Source organism: Onychostruthus taczanowskii, unplaced genomic scaffold, assembly GCF_017590055.1.
Source record: "Onychostruthus taczanowskii isolate IOZ18803 unplaced genomic scaffold, ASM1759005v1 scaffold118, whole genome shotgun sequence".
Taxonomy (NCBI): domain Eukaryota; kingdom Metazoa; phylum Chordata; class Aves; order Passeriformes; family Passeridae; genus Onychostruthus; species Onychostruthus taczanowskii.
The window spans coordinates 441,875-455,229 of record NW_024498329.1 but is presented as its reverse complement, the minus strand read 5'-3'; the positions used below and the strand labels follow the sequence as shown (position 1 = coordinate 455,229).

Below are 13,355 nucleotides of genomic sequence, written 5' to 3'. Positions count from 1 at the left end.
TCTCCAGTTGTATTACCTAGGGCCACAGTGCTTCTCTAATGGTTACCAATAAATTGCAAACAAAGAGCAGTGAAAAAATCTTGATTATACACTGCCTCTTCACTTGTAAGCAATAGGGCTTTCTGAAAGATCTGTTTTAGTTTGTGAGGCTTTTTGCCTTGGGAAAGCAATCCAGTTTGCTTCTAATGTGTTCATTACAATAGTGACAAGGCTGAGCACTGCTGAGAGGCAGCTACTGGTCTTGAAGGAAAGTACGTTTCACTTTCAGGAAAATGTTTTGGTAGCATGTTTTTCATATGCCTTTTATTAACTCCTAGAGGAAGTGCTTGCAGTGAGATTATCCTTTAGAAGTACATGATCCCCAGGTTTTCTGATTGTACAGTCACTGAATCCAAGTTTGTCTCTAATTGTACAAAACTGAAGGCTTCAAGTTTTAGGTTGGCTGTGACTGTTACATAATATTTAAGTTATACAGGTGGCAAACTACAAATTTGGAGTCTTCCCTCTTACCCTTCTAATTGAAGCTATGATTGCTGATCTTTCATATCATAACTGCAGTTAAAAATTAGTTCTCCTCGCCCTGTAGCTTCATCAGATACAGCTGAACATCAACCTGTCAGTCAGACATCCGACTCTGAACTGTGCCTTTGACTACTTGGTGTTTTTCACCTTTATATTTATAAAATCCCTCATGCCTGTCACCTGATGTGCTTTTGCATCTTTTGTGCATGGAAATCAAGTATTATAATCCTGTATAGGTGGAGAATAAGCAGAAAAATCTTAGATTGCTTTTAGAAGTGTCTGCTCAAGCTGTTACTGGAAGTGAGGCTAAAGCTCTTTGTCATCTTGCTGCTTTCTCCTGTCCACACTGACGTCTGTTGCTGTGTTTGTGATTAGCAGGTACAAGCTGATGAAATTATATCATGAGAGAATATAAGAAAATAAGGTCAAAGAAAGCTTTTTTTCTTTCCCTTTTTCCACTTAAGTGTTTATCGATGTAGTGAGTCGGTGTTGAAGATATTTTCAACATTGTACATAGAGTTGACCTCTAAAGAGTTTCATGATGGGCAATTCAAATATTGATTATAATAAAATATAACTAAAAGATGAGAGAGAACTTATAATAGATATTGCCTTGAAAAACATGCACACACTGTCCCCTGAGCTCATCTATATGCATGAAACAGAACATTTTTTTTCCTTCAAATTCTAGTTTCATAAATATCATATATAGTAATATACGCTGGAACTAATTTCATCAGCAGTGACTAAACCGCTGGATAATTGTTCTCCATTGTTCTGTTATTGTTTATTTCCTCAAGCTGCTTGATTCCAAGTGGGTCTGGCATCATACACTCAGTTACACTTGTTACTGGAAAGCTTTCAGAGATTTGTGCACACAGGTTGAGGAGAGCAGGGGTTGCTTCGTGGTACCTACTCTGAAAACATTTCATAGAGTAGTGCATTTATTATATCTGTTCGTTCCACTGTCTGCAGCCTGACCATGGCAGCAAAGGTGAGCTTAAACCCCCAGACAGAATCTCAGCTGTCTCATTACCATAGTTCAGCAAGTCTCTAAGAACTTCAAGCCTGATTCATTGCAGAATCTTCAGAGTTCAGCCTCAGTTTTAATAATCAGATGATTGTTGACTCTTGAAGCATCTCAGTCTTATTTAAGGCAAATGATAGAATTTTGATTCTCTTTTGGTTTGAGGGATGACTAAATGATACGTGAACTGAACAGACTGGGTCCTTTCCAATAGGAGGTAATCAAAGCCTTAGGATTTTAATCTTCAGTGAACCTCAGAGTGGCTTAAGTACTTCAGGGTTCTCAAGAGGATCTTTTATGTGCTAGGTAATGTATTTTGTAATGGGAGAGTGCTGATGGTTTTAATGATCACTCTTCTGCTTGGTAGAATTTCTTGCCTTTTGGAAGCTGGACAGTTACATCTAAAGCCTTAATATTTTTGGTTTTTACCTGAAGAACCTGTATCCTAGGGCAGCAAAGAGAATATCTTCTTGGCAGTACTGTCTCCTCCACCATCTATTCTGTAGGAGCCAGTGATGATCCAAGCCAGTGGCTCTTTGCATGCAGGTAGTAAAAGTGAGCACGAATTAGAATGTTTAAGATGGATGTTTTATAAGTGTTCTAACCAAGCTGCATAACTGCCAACATTTCTTAGTACACATTAATGTTGAGATGCTAGATTCTGGGGTGAAATTAATTCTTAGCCATCTAGTCAGTGTTCAGACAAAACAAATACATTATTCACATTTCTGTGTGTGACTTCTCTTTCTAAATACACTCTTGAGACATTTGCCCTGTAGCAGCACATACAAAAACTTCAGTGAAAAGCATGTGTGATCATAAACCCTAAATAAATCCTACTATGCCTCACAGAACTGGGAAGAGTTGTCCTTCCCTCCAGTCTTCCCTGTTTCTCGTGTGTCTCCATTTGATTCAGGAATCAACTGGAGAGGTTTGAAGTGAGGTTTGAATTCTCACTCAGTAAATACAGAGCTCCTCAACTGTAATTGTGCCAGACAATAAAAGCTAGCTTATCTTTAAAAGCAATCAGTGGACAGTCTGTCTCCTCTGGGAAAAACAGAGTAGCTGTAGTTCCATCTAGTCTTGTCTGTCTTGCTTGGCTGTCAGCTGGCATTCAGGTGACCCCACAGACCTCTCTGTGTGGCAGACACCACCCTGGTACCCTGAACTCAGGGGCCAGAATTCCCTTATCAGCTGTCAAGCATTGGGGTTGTCTGCTGGAGGACACCAGTCCTGTGTAACACTGCAATTCTGCATTATATATTTGTGGCACATTATCAGCCATGGTGTTTGAGAGCTGTGAAAAGCTTTTGTTCTCCACACACACTCTTTCCTGCTTAACTTTATTGCTGTGTTAAGTTACAGGTTGATCGTAGTTGCTGCAGTTTTTCAAACCAAATTTGCATTGGCTTTGTCCATAAAGATTCAGGTGCTAAAACAAGCATTAATTCCTGTTGATTTAGAAGTGGTGATGAAGTACATTATAGGGAGGGGGGTTTTGCCTTTAGTCAAATCACATTATATACAGTTCTTGGACTAAGTTGTAGAGCATTTCCTGATTTAAAAGTGGTTTTTGTTTTTTCATTTTGGTGTTGAAAGGCCAAAAGCCATGAAACCTATTGTGCATTTTGCTCACTCTGTCTCTGTTTGCTGATATTCCTGTAAAGACTGTTTCAGAATGTGTCAGTTGGTTGATGGGGGAAAATATAAATGCATTCAGATAGTTTTTAAAACTGAATAATTCTCATGTATAATGCCATTAGGATGAAAGAGTGTATTTTAGTATGTTGTATGTTCTTTCTTAATAATGGCTTGATTAAACCTATATCTTGAAAATCTAAGACACTTCCTTTGGCCTTTCTTGGTAGGAGCTGGAAGTGTCTTTAATCTATAAAGCTTTTAGCTGCCTCAGGTTTTGGTCTCCTTGGCCTTTTATTCTCATGATCAAAACAGTTAAATGAATTCCTGAAAACAAACTGTTCAGCTACGTTATTACTCGTTCTGTTGTAGAAAGAAGCAGATACAAAGGAGAGATCTGTCTTTGATATCCCAATCTTCACAGAAGAGTTCCTGAATCATAGTAAAGGTAATTTTAACTTTTCCAGGATGCTTTCCTCCTTGCTTTTCCAAAATTCTTGGCAAATGCTGTCCAGCTGAAGAGTCCTTGCAGTCTCCCATCTCAGCTCATGTAAAGACTTGGGTGTAGTTTCTCCTATTACCTTGCCTCTGTATATATACAGTGGCTGAAAAGCAGTTTTTCCTGGCATTGTCTTCCCAAATTAGCCTTTTTTGAGAACGTTTCTGATGTTTATTCCAGCCAGTTGCAGCTGTGACTACTGTTCTGTAGGACTAAGAAATATCTAAGATGTATCCTGATGGTGATTCAGGCTGGTTAGCAGTATTTTATTTACCCCCATATTTGGAAGATTACACTGATTTTCTGTTACTCTGGTTTTCATATCCGTGTGTCTCAAGGGTTGAGTATTTTTTGCCAGATTTCTTGAAGACTTTCTTGACTGAACAGAATTTAGATTCAGATGCTTTCCATGGTCAGTAGAAGATTATTTTTGTAACTGCTGTATTGTCTGCAGGATTCTTAGCACTGCTGCTAAACTTTGTCATTCTGATTGCATTTGAAATCAGTCTTGGCAGTCTTCCTCCCTGATCAATTCCCCCATTCACTTCCATTCTGGTGCTTTGAATGTTTTCTGAGTTGTCTCTCTCTAGGAATGATCCCTGTAAAGTGCCACTGTAGGTGCTGTTGTCACTCCATGATATGATGCTCTTTACCTATAAACCACAACGGCACAGTTTGTAATTATCAGCTGAGCACTCCAGAACTTTCTGTCTCATTGCCTGCTGGTCCTAGAGACGTTTGTAGCGGTTTGTTGGCTCTCTGGTAACGGGTTGATGTTGGCAGCCCGTGAGGCGGAGCTGCGGCAGCTGCGCAAATCCAACATGGAGTTTGAGGAGAGGAACGCGGCCCTGCAGAAGCACGTGGAGAGCATGCGCACGGCCGTGGAGAAGCTGGAGGTGGACGTGATCCAGGAGCGGAGCCGCAACACGGTGCTGCAGCAGCACCTGGAGACCCTGCGCCAGGCGCTCACCAGCAGCTTCGCTGGAGTCCCGCTGCCAGGTGAGCCTGGGGGATCCAACAGCTCTGTTCGTGCCGTGCTGTGGGCTGAGAACACGCCGTCTGCTGCTGTGCTTCTGTGCTCTTGGCTGTTTCTGGGCTTTTGTTGCTTGGGATAATGAAATACTCAAATGCATGCAGGGGGAAGTGAAGAGTCAGTGCTTTATTTCAACATGACATTTATTTTCCTGTTGCTCCTACTCTTCCTAATAAAGTGAGACACATATTCAGTCCTGGCTCTCCTTCACTTGTTTTATGAAAATGTTACTGAATAGAATAGACAGGACGTGCAAGTTCCTTGATTAAAATAAAGGCTGTGTCTGTATTGTCAGCTGCCAGGGAACCCACTTAGATTCTATGAATGCCCAGCTGAAAGGGTTTGTTATAATGAGCTATGAGACCCAAATAAAAGAGAACCGTGCTTCATTAGTCCTGATATCCTTGGAACTACTCACTTTGTGGAGTTAGGAGGACATTGTTTAGCAGAATCTGTCACAAGAGTGGTGCACAGCAAAATCACCTCCTATAGCAGTTTGTGTGTTGGCACAAATTACCCTTAGCATAGTGTTAACTTTTCTGAATTGCTGTGGTCATCAAAATACCTTGTGGCTCATTTCACTGTGCTTACTGTAGGCAGCGGGGAAACCCCCACGATGGAAACCATTGATTCCTACATGAACAGACTGCACAGCATTATCCTGGCCAACCCCCAGGAGAACGAGAACCTCATCGCCACGGTACGGGACGTGGTGAACAGGCTGGAGCGTTAGTGACGGGGTAAGTGTTCTCTCCCAGGCTGCTCCTGGGTCTGCTCCGTGCCCTTGGCACCTGTTCTGCTGCTGATGCCTGTGCTGCTCACCATATTGTACAATCAGAAAGGTTTCTTTCTCAAAGCTGCAGGAGCAGGTTGTCTTAATGAAAGTCAAATTGTGTTGAAAGGATTCCACGGCATTAAAAGGCTCTGAAATTCCCTTTAGCCCCAAGATCTTTATGTATTTGTATAAGGTGAGTAAGAGTTCTGACAGAATGGTGACAGGGTGACTAATTTAGAAGAAGGCTCCTTTCTTGAGTGAAGTAAATCTGAAGATTTTAGCAGTAATTGTAGAAACTGATGGCCATGGGGAAATTCTGTTTGTCTCAAGAGGTTACAGGTGAACTCAATTCTGCTATAAACTGAAAATACTCTACCTCTGCTCAGTGGCACCTGTAGTCAAGCTGTGGTAATTAGGAAGGCTTAGATGCAAATGGAACACTGAGGTATGGTTTAAGTGTACATAGCATTTGCTGAGACTAATGTTTATGTGGCATGTGCGTAGATTATTATTGAGCTCATGATTCTGTATTTTTGCTGCTGTTTAACAGCTTGGAAAACTGTAATAGAGAACAGAGTAGAAAAACAAATTAACAAAGAAGTAAATACCAGTCTTCCTGCATTACTGTGCTGCTTTGCATTTCCCACACCTCTCACTCCCCCTCTTCCCCATGGTGTACAGCACTAGGCTGCCATGAGGAGTTTGCCTATTTCTATTTGAACAAAGTGCATACCTTCATTCTTCAGGCATTTATTATGTAGAGATCTACTGTACATGTCTTGAATAGTGTTTAGAAATGCAAATAAAGCCGCCTTGTGCCATCTGCAAATATGAAGACAGGGCTTTTCATCCTTTCTGGTGCTGACCTTTTGTGGTGCTGTGTAGAACAGTTAATTACACATTTCCCATTATAGTGTGGCTTTAGTTGGGAGATCATTGTCCTTCAGGAAGGTAGCCAGATGGAACGGACTGTAGTTCTAAGAGATGACTGAGCTCCCAGCAGAATAAAGAAGTGCCTTTACTGCTGCTATTTGTGAAGGGAACAGCTTGTCGATCCAGGTCTGGGATTTTTCAGCAGCTCATCAACCTCCTCCTTTTTGTGTACTGTTTTCAGTTAGTTCTCAGGCTCAGAGAGAGAATTGGGAGGGGAGGTTTTACAGAATACCTAAGAGGGAGAGCAGTTTCTCATCCATCAGTTATTAGAAGGGTATGCCAGGCCCAGAAATGGATATTTGTCCTTTAAGCACCTTGCTAGAAAAATCATATTGCAAAGCTACTAAAATCTAGACTTTCATTCTCTTGCCAGGTGGCTTCATCTTTCCTAAAGGATGGACAACTCCTGTGTTCCTGAACATACGGCTACAATTTTCTTGGATAGGCTAGATTTGGCTGTAATTGATTTAGGAAAAGTAATTCTTGCTTTAAATTCTTCCTTCCAACCTCTATTTGAAAAACAGTACTTCTTTTTCTTTTTCTTTTTCTTTTTCTTTTTCTTTTTCTTTTTCTTTCTTCTTTTTCTTTTCTTTTTTCCTACCAATGCCTTCTTTTCAGCAGCAAAACAGTGTGAGGCAATTAAAAATGCGATTAATGATCACATAGTTTCACTGGATAACGACATGCATATAACTGAATGTAATGATCAAGTAATTAGTGGGACTGTTAATTACACTGACTTTCACTTGGCAATGATTATATTTTGAGGCAAAATTTTGGAAGGAAGAAGGTTGGGTTTTGTTGGATGCAAACCTAGAAAATGGTAGAGATTCCCTGGAAAACAAGGAAGCTTTGGATAAAAGGTTCATCTGGCATATGATAAACTGTATCAAAAACTGTCATCATCAGTGTCCCTTTGTTAATGTGCATATGTGTATATTAATGCTGAATGTAATCTCTCTCAACTGAGTGGTCTGTTTGAGGCTGAGACACATCATAAATCAATATCACAGGAAACTGTGCCATAATGCTGCTGAAAACAGCTCTTTCACAGATCTGAGGTGGGTTTTGGTGGCTTAGTACATTGTGTTTAGGGACTATTTGATTATACTTGTGAATATTTTGGATTTTCTGTACTGCATGGTAAAAACTTCTTTGTGCAAACAGTATATGGGAAGAAGAGGAAGGGTTTTGTTATTTAGGCCTGGATGGAAACAGCAATTCTGGTTGCATCTCTAGAGGCTGCTTTACTATTCTGAATGTAGTGTTTTCAGATCAAACACCAAAAACCCCTGTCATGGTGCCTGTTTGGTCCTGGCACACCGTAGCCTTCTAACCCTTATTTTTCTGTTTCGTCTGCAGGTCTCGTGACCCGGGGAAGCTTTACAAAATTTTTTTGGCCAGTGTGGAATAAGAAGCCATGGGAAAAGCCTGGGGTGGGAGGCAGGATGGCAGGTTTGTCCTGGGCCCTGCCTGTGTCTTTTGTCAGGGAGACAAAGAGATCAATGCATTAAGAGATCTTAAGAAGCCACGGACACCACCCACTAAGCATTTGGAACTGTCCTCTGTGTGAACATTTAAGAGCATGCAACTTCTGTGCAATCTACATTTTTTTATGGATTTTGCTGGGTGTGAGGGTGCCTGCATTCTGTGGACTGGCTGGCTGTGGAGATGAAATCTCAGCTTGTGAAATGGAGTCAGCGTATATGTTGTAGTAATAACTTTGATGTGTTATATTGCTTAATGTCTTCTAGTGTCTTTTATTTTGTTTTCATGTTTATCCTGTGGGGTTACCTTCCTTCACTTCAGTTCTCTTCTTTTGATCTTGTTCCCTGATTCTTGCAGTACTGGATAGCAGTGCTTGCGTTGTCTGCTCTAACAGGGAGATTTCCTTGGTGCACTGTCTTGTCCTACTCCTCCTGCTATGTTTATAGAGCTTTTCTTAAGCAGAATCCTGGGGGGTTTTTTGTGTTAGCCTGCAATTCCTACAATGTGAGTTTGCCCCTGCTAGAGACTGGCTGTGGTTGGTGCTTTGTGACTTGATTCTACTATGAGACAGACTTCTTCTCTCCCCCTCTCTTCAAGCACCTCTCTTGCACATTGCATCCTGCTGTTCTGTGAAGCTCTCCTGTCATCTCTTGAAAACGTTTGCTGGAGCATTTCACTATCACAAAGATCAGTGGAAATCAAGATAGAAAATAAACATTAGTTCTTCTTAGCAGGGAAAATGGGACTCTTCAGTTTAGACTAAACTCACAAAGCTTGCCTTCCTCTGATACATTGTTCAGTCTCATTTTATGTTATTGCCTTGTTTTTTAGAGAATGATCTCATGGGGAAAGCAGTTTTCTATAAAAAGAGAAATGGGCACAGGGACTGCATTTTTTCCCTCCCTGCCCTCCTGAAATTGCTGTGCTGGGAATCAGTGTGTCTGGAAGCAGCAAATATATTTTTGCATGAATTATTAGAGCAGAGAAGGTTATTAGCAGCTAAGTCCGCATAGTCCACAGAACTCAGCATTACAGCTTGTTTCTGCTCTTGCCTTTTGTACAGTCCAGTGCTGCCCATGGAGCCCATGGCATTCAGCATTTTTCCAGCTGACCTAAATGGCCTTTCACTTGCATTGAATAGAGCTCTGCATGTTTGAGTCTGATCTTGCTGAGCTACACCACACCTGCTGGCAGAGCTGAGGCACCCACTGTCCGCACTGGCTTGTGCAAAACTTTCCCTGCCCTTTGGTTCCTCTCAAATTGTTGATTCTGACTTTGGCTCAGCACTTGTTGGACATCTCTGGGCTTTATGGGGGGTGGTTGATATGCTCTTGCTCCCACCTGACAATCTCTTTGCTCCTGCTCAAGACATCTGTTAAGATTCTCTGTTATGATGTGGAGGTTGCTTTCGTTAGAGGAGCATGTTGCTGTCAGCATCACTTTAATGTACCTGTGACACGAATATTTTGAAGATTAAAAACCAGTTTCTTCTTTTCCTGCGCTGTACACATGGACGTCATGCTGGCCTGGGGCCGTCTTCAGGTCAGCACCGTTACGCCAGGTCTCAGCTTACTCCTGGGGTTATTGCTGTAGCCAAGAAGCAAGGATTTCCATGTAAATCAAGTCTTCCTTCAGGGAGGAAACTCCTTTCTCTTGTTATCTGTTTTGCTTTCAAGACTTTACAAAAAGGAACTTCGGTTTGCTGCATTGACTTCCACTCTCCTTAGCATGGATGAGACCAGCTGATGCTGCCGTGAACTTTTTTAATGGGCTCTGTAATCAATGTTGTAAATCCTAGAGGCTGTTAATGCCTCCAGTAGAAGCACCTACATCTTCATCTCATGTATGTATCTTGGTTTTTTAGAACTGGTGATGTTTGACTCTCTGTTGAAGTGGCCAAAATGCGCTGCATAGCCAAAACTGATTTACAAAATCCTGAAGGTCTGTCTGTGGCATCCTACCTAATACCTGGAGTTGTATCCCATAAAGACTCCAGAAATTCCATATAATGCAGGATGCAGTTCCAGTAACAAATCCAATCCATCAGTAGGGTCAGATGGCTTCAGGCTGCCTGCTTACAGAAATCTGCTTGTGGATACTGCTCATCCATCTCTGCTGAGAAGCATGCAAGTGTTGTGGGATAGGAAATTTAAGGTGATATTATTAGCTGGGGGCTGACAAATCTCTTGCCTTTTCCCACAAGGAAGGAGGCGGGATGGATTATCCATCTTGAAGCAGCTGGGAGAAGACTGAGTTCTTGCTCACTGATGATGTGACAGATGATGTTTTGTCTCATTAAGAAGCTTCTTATTTATGTTTATTAACCCTATAAAAATGGATTTTGTCTTTCCAGTGTTTTCAGAGTGTCACTTCAGTTTACAGTTTTCAGTGTTGACTGATTAAAAAAAAATGAAGTGGGTGTCAAGGAGAACAGCAGAATAAAACGCTTTTGTCACTTGCAGAAATGTTAAGAGAAATATATGAAAGCAGAATCCATTTGCTGGATTAACGTGTTTGGAATTGTTTAAATGCCAAGTTTTCTGTACAATGTTTTTGTAATTAAACTTTGGAGTTCCTTGGTTTCTAAGAAGTTGATGTGCTTGTTTGACACTGCTTCATTAAAATTGTTCAACGCTGAATCCATTCTGATTCAATTTTAACTGCATTTTCATGAAAGAACTATTACTACATTGATCTCTCACCAGAGATTTTGGCAATTCCATGTTAACCTTTGAAGGGAAATGTGCCTCTTCCACCTCTCCATCCTAAGTGTCTTCCTCTGGAAAAGCTGAAGGAATTTAGGTAATTACTTATAGTGGTGAAAGTGTCAGAGTTTTTGGTTATAGCTAATGGTTGCCAGGGCCTTTCCCCAACTTGACTGACTTTAAAAATGTCATATCTCTCACTCAGCCCTTTTTTTACATCCTTGTCTTCCTTTATCACCCCTAATTCCCACCATCATAGTGATTTTCTTTAAGAACCTTCTGTATCATAACTGTTGCTCCCCACTTGATTTTCTTTTCCCCTACTAGATTTTTTATCCTGTCTTTTCCCACCTGCTGGCTGAGAATGAAGCAAGCTGTAGCCTCATGACATTTGTACTTGGTGTAGGTGCTCTGTGGAGGAGTTTGGATGACTTCTGCCTCTGCTGATGCTCTTTCTGAGGTCACGGTGCTGTGAGCAGCCTGTCTTTATGCTACTTTTGTGGTCACATCTCATTATTTTGGCTGACAGATTAATGCCTGGTCTGTCTATACCAACAGGCTTGATACAGTCGTCTTCTTGGGACAGACTGTATTGAGATTTAGAATGCTTTGGAGATTTTTTTAACCACTAGCTGTGTAATGGTAAAGATACTAAAAGCAGAAGGAATGTAGGGAAAGCCTGCATAGGAGAATTAGCTGCCATGTGACACTGGCTGGTTTGGAGCTGGAGACAGGAACAGCAAGACAGGTGCACACCCGGAGGAAAGAGTGAGAGCAAACCAGCAGTGAGTTCCTAACGAGAGAAAAACCTAATTCCTTTGTAACCTGTGCTCCTGTTTGTGGCACCAGGAGCAGATGGTGGTAAATCATGCTCGATTTGAGACAATGTGCTGTAATACTTCCGCTGTTTGTTCCTGTTTGTTCCCCCTGTTTACTCTGCAGCTGGGCAATTGGACTGATGATTAAGTATCATCTAAGGGAAGTTGGGGGATCTGAAGCCTTCGGGCTCTTGAGAGGAAAAGATCACTTCCTCTTTGCTCAGGCAGGTTCCTGTTGATAATGTGGAATGTGGATTCATTTGGAATCTGAAATTGAGTCTTTTTAACCTTCTGCTTCATTTCAGTTGAATCCTTCAGAGTCATGAGTACGTTGATGCCTCTCCTTTGCTTTTAACATAGCATCTTTCTGCTTGGGAACCATCAGGAGTTTTGCTGCTTCTTTCTCCTTCATTGCTGATAGTATTGAGGTTTTTAACACGTTAACTTTTAAAAAATATATTCATGATTTGCTATTTTAATTGCAAAATCTCTGGATTTTGTATGAACTGTACCATTTTGGTGTGTGGTGAAGTATCCACATCCATTATGTAATACAAGGCATAGTGTTTATACTAACTGATTTATGAGTTTTATTCATTAACCTATAATTCTTATGCTGTGGAGGTTTGGGGTTTTTTTGCTATATGCTGTGCAGACACTAATGGTTTGTGTGTCTGAAGATGTAAAAATGCAAGTTATTCTAAGATGTAAAGTAATTGTAAGTGTCTGTTCCTGTTGATGAAATGGCTCCTCTCCTAAAGCTGTTAAATATTCTGTTTACTGAATGGTCATGCATGCTCTGGAAGGCAAAAGGCATTTTCACTTTTCCCTAGAAACATGTCTATGCACTGAAGTCCATGTGATCTTTTTGTTTATAAATTTGGATTCTAAAACCTTCATGAAAAAGAGTTCTACCTGTCCAAATCCTGGGCTGCTAGATACCATCTGGTTTCCTTGAATTGAGTGGAACAATGTTACATCCACTGAATACCTGGCTTGCTGGAAATCAGAGAGAGAGTTCTAGTTTTTGTTTTCAAACAATAGCCCTGTGGGATTTCTCTTTCTATCTCATATCAGCAGTTCTAGTTTTATTAAATCGGTTCTAGTGTTAATCAAGAGAGAATTCCCTCATCTAATTTATTTGAAATACTGCTTAAGCCCAAGACACTTGCAAAGAAATCCCCAGCTGAAATTCAAGGCCTACAAATACTGTTTCAACCCCTCCCTCTTCAAAGTGGGTGTTAACAACTGTATCAGTATTTTGATTCTTCTCAGAGGAAGTTCCTTTTTCTCAATAACACTTCAAATTTCTGCCTATGTTGGTTTTTTGGGTTTTCGTGGTTGTTGTTTTTTTTTTTTTTTATGTCTTGAATACTGAAGGAAGAGAAGTAAACTGTTTGGACTGAGGATTAGCAGATGAGCAGGAAATTTATCAAAAGTGCAGGCCAGCAGGACGGCTGAGTCCAGGAGAGTGAAACCTCTGGAAAATAAGTCTGAAACCTTTCCCAGAAAGGACTGCAGTGCTTTTAGGATGAATGTACATGCAGCTAAACACAGGCTGCATTCCTTGTGTTTAACAGCTGGTTGTGGAGAGTGTTGACATGGCCATCCAGTGATTTCAGTTCTCTTAAATCACTTTTACCCAGCAAAGCATCTGCTCCTGTAGGAGTTATTGCTGTACAGTGGTATGTGGCTTTTAAGCACGTGTATGAACCTGATGTGAAGGAGGAAGGGGTTAAATTTCCTTTTGCTTACTGGCATTAATGATGAATGGCTCAGGTATATGTAAATGCACAGAGACAAATTCTGTTTACAGTCTTATTTTTCTTTTGTGATGAAGATGGCAAGAATTACCTTCTATCTTCATCCCATTAAAAATCTGTGAAGGAATGTGGTAGGATAAGGATAGAAGAAGAG

General features: G+C 40.9%; 1 protein-coding gene across 2 annotated transcripts in view; it reads left to right on the top strand.

Moving 5' to 3' along the window:
• The window catches only part of HMG20A (high mobility group 20A), a 39,146-nt gene extending 28,644 nt beyond the window's left edge, over positions 1-10,502 (top strand). For both annotated transcript variants that reach the window (XM_041427669.1, XM_041427670.1), the window contains 4 exons: positions 3,560-3,635; positions 4,470-4,685; positions 5,316-5,459; positions 7,790-10,502. In XM_041427669.1, the coding sequence (XP_041283603.1) occupies positions 3,560-3,635; positions 4,470-4,685; positions 5,316-5,452 (429 nt within the window). In that variant the 3' untranslated portion in view covers positions 5,453-5,459; positions 7,790-10,502. The remainder of the gene's footprint in view (positions 1-3,559; positions 3,636-4,469; positions 4,686-5,315; positions 5,460-7,789) is intronic.
• Positions 10,503-13,355: the final 2,853 nt, after the last annotated feature.